The sequence below is a fragment of the Amblyomma americanum genome, chromosome 6, assembly GCF_052857255.1.
Source record: "Amblyomma americanum isolate KBUSLIRL-KWMA chromosome 6, ASM5285725v1, whole genome shotgun sequence".
Classification (NCBI taxonomy): Eukaryota; Metazoa; Arthropoda; class Arachnida; order Ixodida; family Ixodidae; genus Amblyomma; species Amblyomma americanum.
This window is the reverse complement of record NC_135502.1, coordinates 17,296,176-17,311,126: the sequence shown is the minus strand read 5'-3', so window position 1 is coordinate 17,311,126 and position 14,951 is coordinate 17,296,176. Positions and strand designations below refer to the sequence as shown.

At 46.3% G+C, this 14,951-nt stretch overlaps 1 protein-coding gene across 1 annotated transcript in view; it reads right to left on the bottom strand.

Moving 5' to 3' along the window:
- Nucleotides 1-14,951, bottom strand: part of LOC144136390 (methanethiol oxidase-like) — a 90,442-nt gene that overhangs the window by 54,006 nt on the left and 21,485 nt on the right. The window contains exon 2 of the mRNA XM_077668673.1: nucleotides 5,744-5,943. Coding sequence (XP_077524799.1) covers nucleotides 5,744-5,943 — 200 coding nt within the window. The remainder of the gene's footprint in view (nucleotides 1-5,743; nucleotides 5,944-14,951) is intronic.

Genomic DNA, 14,951 nt, shown 5'->3' with positions numbered 1-14,951 from the left:
CAAATTGTATTATTTTCCCAACATGGTACAACACGCGCTTTATATGTTACTAAGCAACGAAAGACACGAGGAGAGCATAGAGCAGTGATAACAAGCGCCACGCCATACTGACACTTCTGAAGGGGCTCATTTCCTCGGGCCGCTTGACCGTGTCCATCTGAAGCAACAGTGCTAGTTTCTATATTAAAAAAAAAACACGCTAATTGCGCATCCAGAATTTTTGCTGAGTAAGCCACAAAACTATTCTACATCACATTAAACATTTTCTCTTGTTTCTGAGTGTAAAGATTACACTAAAATCTGGCGATACGATTGTTCACAATTGAAGCAGTCACCAGACCATAAATCTCGGTATTATTACGCTCGACGGAATGGATCTCTTAGGAGGTCACTCTCACAGCAGCTCCAATAGCAAATTGTTATCTCCCGAAAGAAAGGTTGTACGTGAGAGTAATAGTGAAAAAGAGCAGCAGTGGAGCACGAGATAAGAGAAAAGTTTCTAACCGACACCAACTGAATGTACTCACAGCGGAAAAAGAAAGAACTATGACGATCTTGAATTTTAATGACAAATGGGCAGCTTTCGGGTTAAAAGTGTCGTTGCACAAGGTACTTTTTTTACACCGAGTCAGAGACTTATTTTTCATAAAATTCACCCCAGAGAAGCCGAGCTCTAGGCCAGAGGAAAACCTGCAACCATTGTATCACCGGTGTTTACCCGGCGGCACTGGAAATCGAATTTCGCATCTCCCGCATGCGAGGTGGATGCTCAAAACACAAGCACACCCCTGCGGCGAAGAATGAACTGAAAATTAGCGTCCCCCTAACTGGTTTTTAAGAAAAGGCGCAAGATTGAAATGCTCATTGCTGTGTTGCTTCGACCAGCTTAAAAAAAACGCTTTGTTTGGGAGGAACACGCACAATACAAAGTTATTACCCACATTTATTTTAATACTATCGTATCCCATTCACTTTTCTAATAACTAGAGCCTTAGTTCATTTGCGCGGCTTACTAGAGCTCCATAGCACCGGCACGTAGTTTTAGGCGTTGTTCAACCCAAACAATATGCCATGTTTGCTCAGATGCCGCCAGTCAACATGGAGATGCGCCGCGGCGCCCAATTTATTTGCACTACCTCACATTTCTATTTTACATAATGGCAAGGATTTGCTTGCAAGGTGAACGCCCACAAAACACGTCAAGTGGTAAGCGTCAGTGCAACCGCATGTCATGCCGTGCGTGAATTATATTACTCCTTCTTAATACTATCCGCAAAGCAAATGAGCAAGTATTACAAGCTCAGAGAGTGGTATAGGGGTGATGGCGCACTATGTTTGTGGCAATTCTTTGTACTGCAGCATAAACTTGATTTGGCTGTGATGTTACGTGCTTCTTACAGCGCAATACAGCCTCTAAACTGCGGCTATAAAAAGAAGGCCAGTGGAGAGCTTACGGCGAAGAAACTGGTGTATTTTTCGAAGTCCCTATCGGCAAAACTTTGCCCTGTGAGGAGCCAGTTAAGGCGGCTTCACCTATGTACACAAAGCTATGCAAAGAAGCCACTTTATGCTAAAGTGCGTGACGAAGTAGTTTTTAGATGTCGCTTTCTCAAAGGCAAGGTGAGATTGAAAGCAGCGAATACTATCGAATGTCATACGAGTAGATTATGCAATCAAAAATAGCAGTGAGTGAGTTTAATCAAAAAGAAAATATTTGTGTTTATAGCAATTCCAATTAAATGTACTTGCGCCTCATAATTAAGTCTATGCGTATGAAGAGCATGACTTGCACCCACTGGGTAGTGTTATTAATAACCTAAAATATCAGCGCTAGGAACAAGACGAGGGGTGAAAACAAGGACATATACAGGCGCTTAATAACAATAGAAATTTTATCTTGGAGCAACACATATATACGGTTTACATAAATGGGTGGAGCCGGAGTGATGCTGCGCGATCACCGAAACACGGTGTAGTGACGTCAAAAAGAACAAAAAGATTAAACAAGAAAAAGGCCAAAAAACTAAAAGCGATAAAACCCCACGATGTAAGGGGCCAGGACAAAACAAACTAGGTAAAAAAAAAAAGAAAACCATAGCCAAAAGGCGGGTGAAAGCGTTGAAGGAAAAGAGGAGGGTGTAAAAAACAAGGCTTAAAATGTGGTTAACCGCTGTTAAAAAATGGCAGCAACTGCAATTGTGATTATAAATAATGCTGAGTTTATCTGTGAGTAAGAAAAGCTAGGCTGACTTCTGGTTACAACATCGTGCTCTGGACCTGAAGAGAGGGCGCAAGAAAGTGTTCTCTTGGAAGAATGCTCACGTCATAAATGAGCGGCGGATGTGTGAACATGAGGCGTTACTTATCCTGTGTTAATGAACTTTCAAACTAACCACGCGTATTGGAACTTCAAGGAAAGTAACATTTGGCAGAACTATTCTAAGTGGCTAGTCTTTCTGTTTGCTTTATTTTTATTCTCACTGCTGATTTTTTTTTCAAATGTATAGCAATACACCAGATTTCAACCTTATGATATTTTCGTTAGAAAAAAGCAGTATACCTAACAATCATGCCCTCTCAAATACGAAATCCAGATGTTAACTTTCTGGCAGCTCCTCATTTACGCTCGGCCTTTGCACGGCTTCGTTTGTTTTTTAATGTACTTATTATCTCTGTCATTGATAATGGCATAGGAGCGGTTGCCGCTACTGTAGTTGCGACCTTCAGTACTAGGGGTTCCAGACTTTTCGCTATGCGCCTATAAAGTCACACTCTGCCGGCGTATTTCACTAAGCCTCTGTGCAGAAAGCACAATAACAAAAATAACAAATAAGAAACCGCGCTGGCTCACAACTCAGTTTCTAGCGTCTTCGCGCGTTTCATTTCTTCCAGCATTGGTTTCTAAAAACATCGAGGCTCTTGAAACCCACCACCCGTTACATATTGCACCTCGGGTATGAGAATTCGCTTTCGACACTTTCGGTATTGCCTCGGGACATGCGGGGAAAGAATCACATAAAAGAAAACAGGTTTTATTCCTATCTTGAGCTGCCTTTGGGCGTGCACGAAGCGAAAATGTTTTATTGCGATGGGGAACCGCCTACACCGCCACTTCCTTTTGCGAGAGGCGTAAACAAAAATATTGACTACGTGGAAGAAGACCGGCAAATACCGAGAACTATTTCAATGGGTAGCACATGAAAAACTACTAAGAAATGCCAGTCCTAAGAAAAGACCTGCATTACAAAAAAGAGTGTTGGCGCATATCACCACGAAGAAAAGTTATAAATCCAAACGCAGGCCTACAAAGCACTATAGTTCTATACCGGTTGTAAAACCAAAGAAAATCAAGTAATGTTTATAATTCAGAAAGAAAACACTCAGCACCACAGTGCATTTTAATTAAAAGCTGCAGATGGTCCGCCATAAGCTCTCAAAGTCCTGTATTGCGTTCTTCTTACTGAGAACTACCAGTGCATGCCTCTGGGCTTTTACAACTAATTACGTTGCCTCCTACGTTCATTTGAGGCGCAGCCGAAGTAAGCAGTAACCGACGCTCGTTATTTTTTTTTTGCGTGGTTATTGCCTTCATGTTGCGAAAAGGCTGGTGAAATGTGAGATGAATGCAGTAATATACCACGTCACACTAAAAGCCCTGCCGCCCTCTCGAAGTAAAAAGCCAGCAAAGCTGGCTCTAACATCTTCGAGCTCAAAAAGACTTCCCCTTTGAAGAAGGCTTGGTAATTGGCAGCTATCTGTGCGCTAGCCTACACGCCTAGATTAGCCGCCTATATTCGTTCCCCTCTCGTGAAATCTTTTGACGTGCAAAGTGTTAAGTATGTCCTTGTCCTGGTTAGGTGAAGCTATAGCTGTGGATTGCAGAATGTGACACGGTTTTAGTAAGATCGCTGAAGCTTCTTTTACTGTACTCACTGCCGAAGCTGAAAGCTCGGTATAAGTTTATTGTTTCTTTGTGCCACGCGAAAATTAAAAAGCAAACTGTATATTCTGCCAGCCATCAGGTAATATTAGTGATGTAGAGCTTGTGTAAGACCAGCGTATGTTTAGCGGTAGTACGAGGTGTGTTAACTTAATAGGAATATCAGTAGTAGCCCCAATAAAAATGCTCGTGCCTCTTTTAGAAGCTATCAGCATACACGCATGCAGTCTAGACAAGAATCGAACAGTATTTCTACGATGAAAAGCGAGAAAAGGTATCGCTATTAATTTTTTGTAGTTGTTTATAGAGTGAAAGTAAATGCGTGGTCATTTAGATACGAGACAATTTCACGAAGTAAGGCTGCTTACCTTTGCAAAGCCATCTCCAGTATAAATTAATAGACAATCATTTTTCCGCTCGAAGAAAAACAGACAAATAATATTAATACATCCGTGCACCTTTCATACGACCCCCTTTTTCCCCCTGTTTTTCTGGGGGCTAAACTTTTTTCATTGTGTGTTTGCCTCGTTAATATAGAAATTCGCAGTCCCGACAATGGGCATGATGGAAATGCACAGAGGCGTTTGGAGCCCGTGCTTTCTTCCGCGTTAATCTGGACAGGGATGAAAATAAAACCTCAACTGCCTTAACAAGCTTTTTCTGTTTCTATATATCGACTGCAAGTCGAGAGAAGGCAGTGCGACAGTGAAAATTGCTGAACAATGGCTTTTTTTTCTGGCTTCATGCTTCGAAGTGCCAAGAGGCCCAGTCAACGCATTTCATGGGTTTCCGTGCTGCATTAATGGTGGTTCAAAAACTCTTTTGCAGCTTGGACTAATTTCAAAACCGCATTCAGCAGCTGTAAGCCGACTGAATACAGTTATGTACTATCAGTTCACGGGATGTGAACTGTCGTAGTAGGAAATAAGTCAACCCGCCATGAGGCGCCATCGCGGGTCTCATGGACCTAGGCAAATTAAACTGCACCACATCATTTCGAAGATAATGGCAACTAAGGTAATGCACTTCTATCTAACAAGATTTTGTATAATTTGCCGACCTCCATGCTCACTATGTATGCACAGCCGCAGACCTTAATGATAAGTTGTATTTTCCTAATATATATTTTCTTCCCTATTCGTTATTGCTAACTCGCTTTATGTGCAGTTCTGCCTGGGCACCAAAGAGTCGATATGCCACGACTGTGCACTCCAATGCTTTTCTTGGTTTCAAAGACTGTTGGCTTCTTTTCTGTATCCCCAACCAAGCCCGTCGTTATCCGTATTCCTTATGGCAGTCTCAGTGCTGGCAGTGTTGATGCCACAGGTAGCATGAAAGGCGTCTTTGCACGACTGTCTCGTTCCACCTCGGCCGTGCTCCATGTCGTAAAGGACCCTTTTCACAAATGTTAAGCCAGCCTAACAGCAATGCTTCGTGGCCAAGCTGTGGCGCAACAACCGATTTCTGATGTAAAAAGTGCGAATTCGGTTCGTGTATTTTAAAACGCACAAAATGCTCGCGTGGTTCCCGTCATCTCAGCACACACTGATGCCAGCGTTGGCAAGCACCTTCAGCGTTTTGTCTTCATCTCGCTTTTGTCGTACAGTGCAATGCGGGAAAGCCAAAAAGTATTTTCAAAGAAGTCCATAAGTTTTCTGCTACAGCTGGGGGCACTGGTGCGCACTCTCAAGCTTGGGCTGCAGTTAACTAAACCTTCGTAGGCAAACCTCATAGCTCGTTGCCTCATAGCCATTTTTTTTTTCAGACCCAGTCCGTTGTCCATTCCAACAAAGCGTCACGCACCTTGCAGAAGTCGGACGAGTCCTGGTCCACGCACACGGTGGCCAGGTAGTCGGGCCGGTCCTTCTGCGGCACGGAGCAGGGCAGCCAGAGCATCTTCTCGTGGCCGCCCTCGGCCATCGCTTCGAGGGGGGTGCGGTAGCCGACGGAGTCCGGGCACCGCTCGACGCCCACCCGGTTACCGCCGTTGGTGCTCACGCATCCTACAGACAAAAAAATGGCAGTGGCTTAGCTCGGCTATGCCAGGATATACGTAACGAAAGCTAAGGCATATCATGGTTAGCCGTGGTTAATCTTGATTGCAAGTCCAGGTTAGTCTGGTTGTCCAGCTATGTTGTTGTCGCGTCAAAGGCGACACAACTGTGGTTGCGGCGCACGCGAGCTCTCCTTTTCAATCCTCCGACATGCTACCAGGTATGCGACGCAGCTGGTGAAGCGAGCGGAGGCGAGCGCAACGTCGAGGAACGCGGTGTGACGTCATGCCAGATGGCGCGACGAGCGCGCAAAGCACAGTAACCGTCTCACATATCTCGGTGGACACCCGAACCGCGCCGTAAAGGAAGAGATAAAGGAGGGAGGGAAAAGAAAGAGAAAACTGAAAATTGAAAGTTGTATTGTTGAGGAAAGGCGCGGCGCTGCGCAGCGGTGGAACAGCTGTGGCTCGGTGCTACTAGTGGCGCATGCGCAGTTGTGACTATGCAGCGAGAGAGAGAGAGAGAGAAATATCCGCGGCGAGGCGCGTTGTTACGTCATGAGCGTCCTCGGAGTGCGGCCACGGCGAAATCGCAATTTCGCGGCCAGTAAAGTTTTCGCTTTAAAACCCCGATGAATGTCCGGAATCGAAGGTAGGCTTTGGTCAAGAGATTACCCTCCGCGGTGGCTCAGTGGTTAGGGCGCTCGGCTACTGATCCGGAGTTCCCGGCTTCGAACCCGACCGCGGCGGCAGCGTTTCGACGGAGGCGGAACGCAAAGGCGCCCGTGTGCTGTGCGAAGTCAGTGCGAGTTAAAGATCCCCAGGTGGTCGAAATTATTCTTGAACCCTCCACTCAGTCCCTCTTTTATCCCTTCCCTTACAGCGCGGTTCAGGGGTGCTGTCCTGTACGCTGATATGTGAGACAGATACTGCGCCATTTCCTTTCCCCCAAAACCAATTTATTTTTGGCCAAGAGCTCACGATTATAAGATATTTTTGCCCCATATCAAGCTTCAATAAAACTTGTCGGACTAGTTGGTTGATTTAAGACGCGATGTAACTGCTGCCTGAAAGGGACAAGGACAGCGAAGAAACGCAGATCCTGTTCGCGCATGTGACAACATGCATACATGTCCTGGCTTATAAATATGCTGCTTGAAACAAATAAAATCTGTCGGAAGTTAGTGCTCGTGTTGTTCACCTCTGTTACTGCGTCTTTCGCCTTCCCCTGCGCTAGTATTTTTTTTTTGCTTTTTTTTCATAAACTATGCACAAACAGGCCATGCTTGTGGTCATTAGATCCGCATCAAGAACCGAGTTCTCAAACCATCTCTCCCATAACAATGATTGGGGACCGACTGACACCCACAACTTCGGCGCTCGTGACTTTCCTTGATTAAATCGGCAATGAGTAGCACGACAGATACCACGAGCAACCATGTAAATAATCTGCAGCTTATGATAGAGAGGTATATGACATGTAAAGTACTGGCCAATTACTGACCGTCGTAACACGCGAAAAGCTTTGATCGTTGAGGTTCTGACTTACTGAGGCTAGCGGTAGCTTTCACCATGGTGCCAAGAAATTGTGAGAAAGTACAGGCCCTACGAAGGAATAGTATGTCGAAATCATGACTAATGGGAAATATTAAGTCCCTGCGTTTTGTTGGTGTAATCAAAAGAGTTCTGGCTTTCTCTTCTGGCACTTGCGTACCCAGAAGTTAGGTGATAAGTAAAAACACATGACCAAAGCAACTGTCAAATAGCGACCACAGCTGTTATAAATGCATATAAGTCATCAGCTTGAATGCGTTGAAACTTTCCCTAGTAAAGCGTGTTCCTTCTAAAGCCCAGTGCCTGGAGAGGCCGTATCACTTGAGCCCCTCCCTTCGGTGCCGTATAAAATTTCTCTATTTGTAGTCTAACATTCCCGCTCAGCATGAGAAGGCGTAAACAAGCTCAATTAGGTTTTACTTGCTCATTAATTGATTAAATTACTTTCTTTTACGAACTCATCCAACCTTAAATTCATTGCACAGCGCCCTTACACGCTCCGCACGCTCCAAGGCAGCGCACAAAAATCGTCACTTCCTGCAAGAGGAAGTAATCTCATCAGCTATAGCCCACAGGCGTCGACAAAAAGAGCGCTTTTGTTTTCGGCGCTGTCTTAAGGTCTGAGACCACGGAACGCAGAATGCACACGCAGCTTTTCTCGTTCAGTGAGCGAGCCAATCCATTACGTCTAACCGGATTACCGCGAGACAGGACAGGCTGCAGCAGTTCAGGTGAAACAGATTTCAGGACGAACAAGCGATATCAATTCATGTTAGTGGGACGAAAAAGTCACAATAAATTACAAGAGCACTGACAAGCAGAGCCGAAGCGTTGGCACGAGATAAATGAGCGGTTATTCGAGGACAAAAACGTTCAAAAACTGAGAAAGACTGCACGCGAAATTCTGGGAGGGAAGGGGCGCTTTTTTATCGTTCTGAAGAAAACTGACTCAAGGAGCGCACGCCGCTGAAAGTGTTTGTTCGTTCGGTCTCTAGACCATCTTTGTCTCTACGTCTTGTATTTTTTTTTTACTCCAATCTTTTTTAGATGCAAACAGCTACGTTTGAAGTGTTTAAATTTAGCACCATCCCTCTCTTCATCTCCCCCCTTTTCCTTTTCATTTCAAGGCACATTTCATCTCTAGTGTGTCAACTAATGCATCCCACTTCGCTGTTGAAGAAACGTTTCGGCCTCTTCACTAACGCGAACAGTTTTTCGCTTTCATATTTGCGTGTGCACGTCAGGGAAAGGCTAATGATTAACTTTTCGTCAAGCTAAACAGCGAGCTTCTGTCGCAGAGTTTTTTCATTATGATAAATCCAGGCGCTCGCAAACAACGACACAGGGGGGACACAGCGCTGGAGTGAGCGCCTGGATTTATCATAATGCACTTACACAAACTAGCTCTGTTTTCTGCCCCGTTGCAGAGCTTTTTCTTTGCACGAACGGCCAAAGACGAACACAAAGAGACCGCGACCGGCAGTTTCTCCTTCTGTCAGTCCTGTGTCTTTCATGCGCTAGTAAGGCGATATGGACCATCAACTCGCCCATCAGTCAATCCTTCACAATCTGCCTGGGCTGTAGCACATGCGACAAATGCTTTCATAATAAGCAATCTACTCTTTACTGTAAGCACTGGTCATGGCCAGACAGTAAATGCATTGTGTTAGTTACCTGCATTAACAGGTATATACCAGAAAGTCAAAACTCGTTCTAACCCCTTGTAATGCCGCCAGCGTGTGCTGAAAGAAATTGCGAGCAAAAACGTTTTGCTAAGTTCCCTAGTTACCTTGTCACAAAGGTAAGCCTTCCTGAGATAATCTACATGACAGAATTATTTTTGCATGGCCTTGTGCATTACCTACAGCCCGCGGTCAACTTAACCCGAACAGGCATGCCTGACCTTAAACGCCTCGGCGCAGAGAATACGAGTTCCCAGAAACAAGCCACATTTTCTTGAACCAACTGAGCATGCAGCTCTAAGAGACCAACATGAATGGTCTGCTTAGGGCAAAACTAGCAGTGACGTTCCTTAGCCGCTACGACCGAGGTCTGTCAGTCTTTGAAGCAAATTAAGGTTTAAAAACAAACAAGGCATAAAAAGTTGTTTAACCACGGTATTTTTATTTCTAGCGCTGAAATACGCAAGGAATTTTTTTCCGTCCTTTTCGATCTTTTCCATGTTTCACGATTAGGGAAAGAAACTGATATTGGCTAGTTTTCATTAATATTTCAGCTCCCAACAAAGTTGAGATTCTTGTTTGTGAACTGAAGTTTATTAGTTGCATGCATTCTGCGCGCACTAGTCGGAACTTCTCAAGAAATGGGAAAGAAGTGGGTGTCATATCCAGAGGTACTTCTCTCTCTTTGCCGCTCAAATTAAAAGGCAAATAAAGCCGCCTTCACCTCCATTATTTTCAACTCGCTCATTGCGGATATTTTACCTAGCACCTAAGCTTGTTGCATTCACCACTTTTCACCTCTGATATAGATTAATATGACATTATTGGGGTCGCGTGACTTTTGCTGACCAATCGGAGAGCACGTGAAATTTGAAATTCCTCATGAAATTCGGATTTTTTCGAGAGAGGTCACGTGACCCTGTGGCGTCATCACAACGTGCCCACTGGCTTGCGAGCAAACTGCCCACCGTTGCCAAATTCAATGCAGTTGCCACCTGCCCACGGTGGCGCTGCGCATCACCCCTACGGGAGCTGCGTTTGAAAGAGCCACACCGGGGCAGTGGCTCACCGCTGAACCACTGCACCACTGCGCCAGTAGCGGTATGAGGACTCCCCGCGATCTGTGAATGCAATTGTGAGGGTCGTGACGTCATCAACAGTGCGTGATTACCAGTGGGCCAATCATAAGGCACCGCGAAATTTTAAAATCTGAGGTTACCCAAAATTTCGAAGTCGGCCCACCCCCCAAAATTTTTTTGGACCTCCCCCCCGCCCCACACAAAAATGGCAGTAGGCCCAGACTTGAAAATAGATAAAGGTGGATTAGTGGGCCGAATAAGTATAATCCAGTGGACGCTAATCGAACAGTCTATAACCTGATGACTCATGCATACTATTTAAAGGCAACGGAACCGGTTCCAATCGTAGTTTTGGCGGGAAAATCGCAAGAACTTTAGACAATCATTAGACTTTAAGGTACATTAGACTAAATGCTATCGCATTTTCTTCTTTAAGAACGTGGTTAGGAAGGCCTCCAAGCTTTTTCAAACCCCCTGAGACATATCCTAAAGCATGCTTCCTCCAGTTCTCCTGTCTCTGCTATTAAACACGCACTTCGAGCTTGGGTAAACTAGCTTCGTCCAGCAAAGCATGCGGACTGAGAAAGGCACAAGTGCGAAATATCTGGTAGCGCTCCGTGCAGAAATGATGCCGTTGTCATTGGGGTCCCCGCAGCGGTGGCTCAGTGGTTAGGGCGCTCGACTACTGATCCGGAGTTCCCGGGTTCGAACCCGACCGCGGCGGCTGCGTTTTTATGGAGGAAAAACGCTAAGGCGCCCGTGTGCTGTGCGATGTCGGTGCACGTTAAAGATCCCCAGGTGGTCGAAATTATTCCGGAGCCCCCCACTACGGCACCTCTCTCTTCCTTTCTTCTTTCACTCCCTCCTTTATCCCTTCCCTTACGGCGCGGTTCAGGTGTCCAACGATATATGATACAGATACTGCGCCATTTCCTTTCCCCCCAAAACCGATTATTATTATTGTCACTGGGGACGCCTGCGTTGCCGATGGCCCCTGCAGAGGTCTACAGAGAGAGATTGTAGGGGACCAAGCCACGCAGTTACTGCGGTCACAGGTCCTCCTACGCCGCGGCAGAAGACAGCAGAGAGCAAAGGTGGGGAAGCTTGGAGAGGAAAGCAGATAGAAAACCTCTTCCTCCCTTCTATATCAGAATGCAGCTTGGTAAATATCAAGCATGCGCCGTTCCCAGAGAGAAACATCCTGTTACCAAGTGTCTGCGCGCTTATAATAAGACTCCGGACGACGTACAGGGTGTGACAAGTGCACACGGCTAGCGATAGCTTGCACACATAAAGTCGTTTCAGTTCTTCGCCAGTCCTTTGTAAGCAGTAATGTGAAAACAGCCAGGCGCTCTGTAGTCGCTTTTTTTTTTACCGGGATCTCTATTGTGCAACGTGGTGCCTTTCTTTCTGCGTGGATTTATGTGCACGAGACTTTATCCGCGATGGACAGCACCGTTGTTGCCTTAAGCGTTGTATCGGGACACAAACGAAACATCTCGCGTTCACCTTGCTCGATAATGAAATAAATGCCACCCAAGTTTGCCAGGTAGTGGATGATCTCGTGAATGGGTCCTGTGTGGTCACGTGGTCACGACAGGCCTTGCCCGGAAGCCCCCGAGATCCACCTGTAACGGTTGGTAGGAATAATCCGGTGGATGGCTGCCGTGGCGGGTGGAGAGTGAGGAGGAAAGTGAACATAGAAGAGCGGAGACAGCAGAGCGGCGCGCGGACGCCGGATGCCACTCTACCGGATTGAGCAATGCGTAATCCTCAAACGTTATTCCGAGCAACGCACAAGAAGCAGGAGGAGGAGGAGGGACTTTAGTGGAGCAGGAGAGGTCTGCCTGGTTGTCGGCCTGGCATGCTACTCCAGCAACGCACAAGGAATATCCATGAAGCCCTTGTCATCGCGCGCAAAGGGACTTCATGCGCAAGTAAATCTTCAATTCGACGGTCCCACCACGAGTTGGCACATCTAAACTCATGATTGACGAGCCTAGTGTTTTTGCTGTTGACTTTTCTGCTTCCCAACCTTCTTTGTTTCCGCGCATATGTCGTTCTGTGTATTTATACGATTACGCGTTAAATACAGTCAGTTGCTAGTAGCGCTCGTGTGTATCTGTCTGCTTCTTCTCCGTCTTGTCTTTTTGCGCTGTTTTACTCCTAAGATGTTCAGTCACCAACTCATCCAGCAACACAGTCTTATGCCACCCTACCGCAGAAGTGGTTGTGTGCGAGCCACCTCCATAACCAAGAGTCGATGATAGAAATGCCAAGTGTGCAATGGGGTCAAGTGTAAAAAAGTACAAAGAAAGCTAAGTGTGCTATAAAGGTGGATGTAAATAAGTGTCTGTGATGAGCCGTGTAATCGAAACGGCATTGAAAGTCAAATGCTAGACATTTCTGCCCGATCGGTCCACCGATCGCCACCCAATATTTTTTTTTCACATTAGACAGGATTGACCGTTTTATATATGTTTACAAAGTTCATGCGGTATGCGAGCTTTTCTTTTTTCTCTGTACCTCGCCCGACTGCGGTCTTGCTAACGGAAGGATATGCTGATGAAGAAGCACTCTGCTAATGCAGGTGTGCTCTTAACTGCGTGACTCTTTAAGCGACTTAGAAATATCGCCCAGAAAAACGCTAAGTGCTGTTTCAAGCCTCCTTCGACAAAGCGCATTTGGTTGACTAAGGAAGAAATTTGATAAATGTAAATCGAAGGCTTCGCATAGCATAGGAGAGTGCAAAAGACTGCAGAGACGAAACAAAGATCCTGGCACTGCATAGTGGTAATAACCAATATTAACGAAAGTGAGACCTTCCGCCAATCGGTGATATTCGCAGTAAGAACCACGCATTCAAGACAAAGTCACGACAGTCGGGGTGTTATAACGGTACCTGAACTTTATACCTGGGACATGCCACTAAAAGTATGCCGTGGACAAAAAATCACATTTTCTCATCGTAAGCACATTTAACAGTCCTTAAATGCTTAAGCTAAGAAACTGTTGATAGCTGAAGCATGTGCATATAGCGAGCTAAAGAAGACATAGCAGGGCATAGTTAATACAGCGTATGCGGCTCCTGGACGCTTCTTTGTGCTTTTCAATCTTCGTAACCCTCATCAAGAGAGATTTATGCGCATTATCGGAGAAGCAACTTCACCTCCCATCAGCCGACGCCTCCACGCACGCAAGGGTGATCACGGGAAATCTCCTCGGCCTCCAGATGGCTGCCTCCGCCGCAGAGTCTCAAGCCAGTGGTCGCAGCTCGGCTGAGCGGCGTGTGGAGACATCTTTGCCGCACTGAGCTGCAGACCAACGCATGCTTCTCCAGTTCCCCGCGTGTGCTGCCCGCAGGTAGTGAGGCATACGCAAGCGTTGGCACCCGACTCTTCGATTACTTCTCTGGGCAGGAGCCCTTCTTCTAACGAGCACCGCCCACGGCCTCAGATATACGCCTCCTCCCATCCTTCCGAAGGACTGCGCTCTTCTTTATATATCATGCAGTGAGAAACGCCACTTGCGCAAAGATCTGAGACGTTTTTCAAAGGACGCTAATTGCTCGGCAGCAACTTGCATGTTTTCTCAAGTAATTACCAGCCTGATGAAACTGTCCAGCTGGGCGGCCTCACGAACCAGGCCAGACGTGGGTCCGAATACATCGAAGAAAAAAAAAGCGTGTTGTGACGAGAAGAGCACCTGAGCCAAGTGCGCCACGAAACGATCCACGGCAAAGAGCCGCGCTTTGGTGACTCGCTCTTCAGTTCGTTGACGCAGCCAGGTCGATGGCGCTCGCTCATGAGTAGAACCGAAGGGTTGGGCAGAGGCCGTTCGCTTAGGAGAAACATTAGCCCAGCCGAGTTCACATTGCGGCAAATCAATAAGTGTACACCACTTTAGGCTTTCATCTGTTTTTGTTCCTTCTTTTTTTAACCTTCGTCTCCTGTACACCACGCGTAAGTCGGTCCTAATTATTCCGCGTTGTTTAACCTTAGGATATGGAAAAGAAGCGTGACGCGGATAAGGTAACCGTAGCTTCGTCGCTGACGAGAACCACTTCCACAACCACGTCGATGGCTATATGAAGCATCAAAGACAGTGGGGCGCAGTGCATTGCTGAGAGGTGGAGTTTCCGCTAACCCTCCCACTACAAGGCTAACTCTAACCCTTCCGCCGAGCCATGGGTCGATGGTTAAGGACGAAAACACGTACAAAAAAAAAACGCAGCACTGTAGTGTGCTTCTTGTATGGTACGTGGTATCGTCCCTTTCCGTGTCACCTGGTCAGTCGAGATCAACAGCACGGTAACGACGCCACGCGTTAAAGCCGAAGAAACCCGGTGAGAGCAGAAACCACCATTGTACGAGTACTGCTAAACGCATCGCTTCCCCAGATGTTACCATTTTATAGTGCAATCAAAGTATTGGTCGTTAAAGTTTCTCCAGCGGTACGTGGTTGTCTAATAAAAGAACAGGAAAGAAAATTCGCGTTTATTTTCATCTCCTAGAAGGCTATAACTCTGAGCAAGAGTTTAGTTGCAAACGGAGAGCCTTCAGTCGTATGTCTCTCACGCTTTCCTAAGATTCTATGAAGCAAGAAGCTGCGTAGTTATTCTGCAAATCTATAAAATTTGTTTCTACGAAACACTGCACGGCAGAGGTCTCTCTGAACACCTCGAGTCATTCTTGTACGGCGCC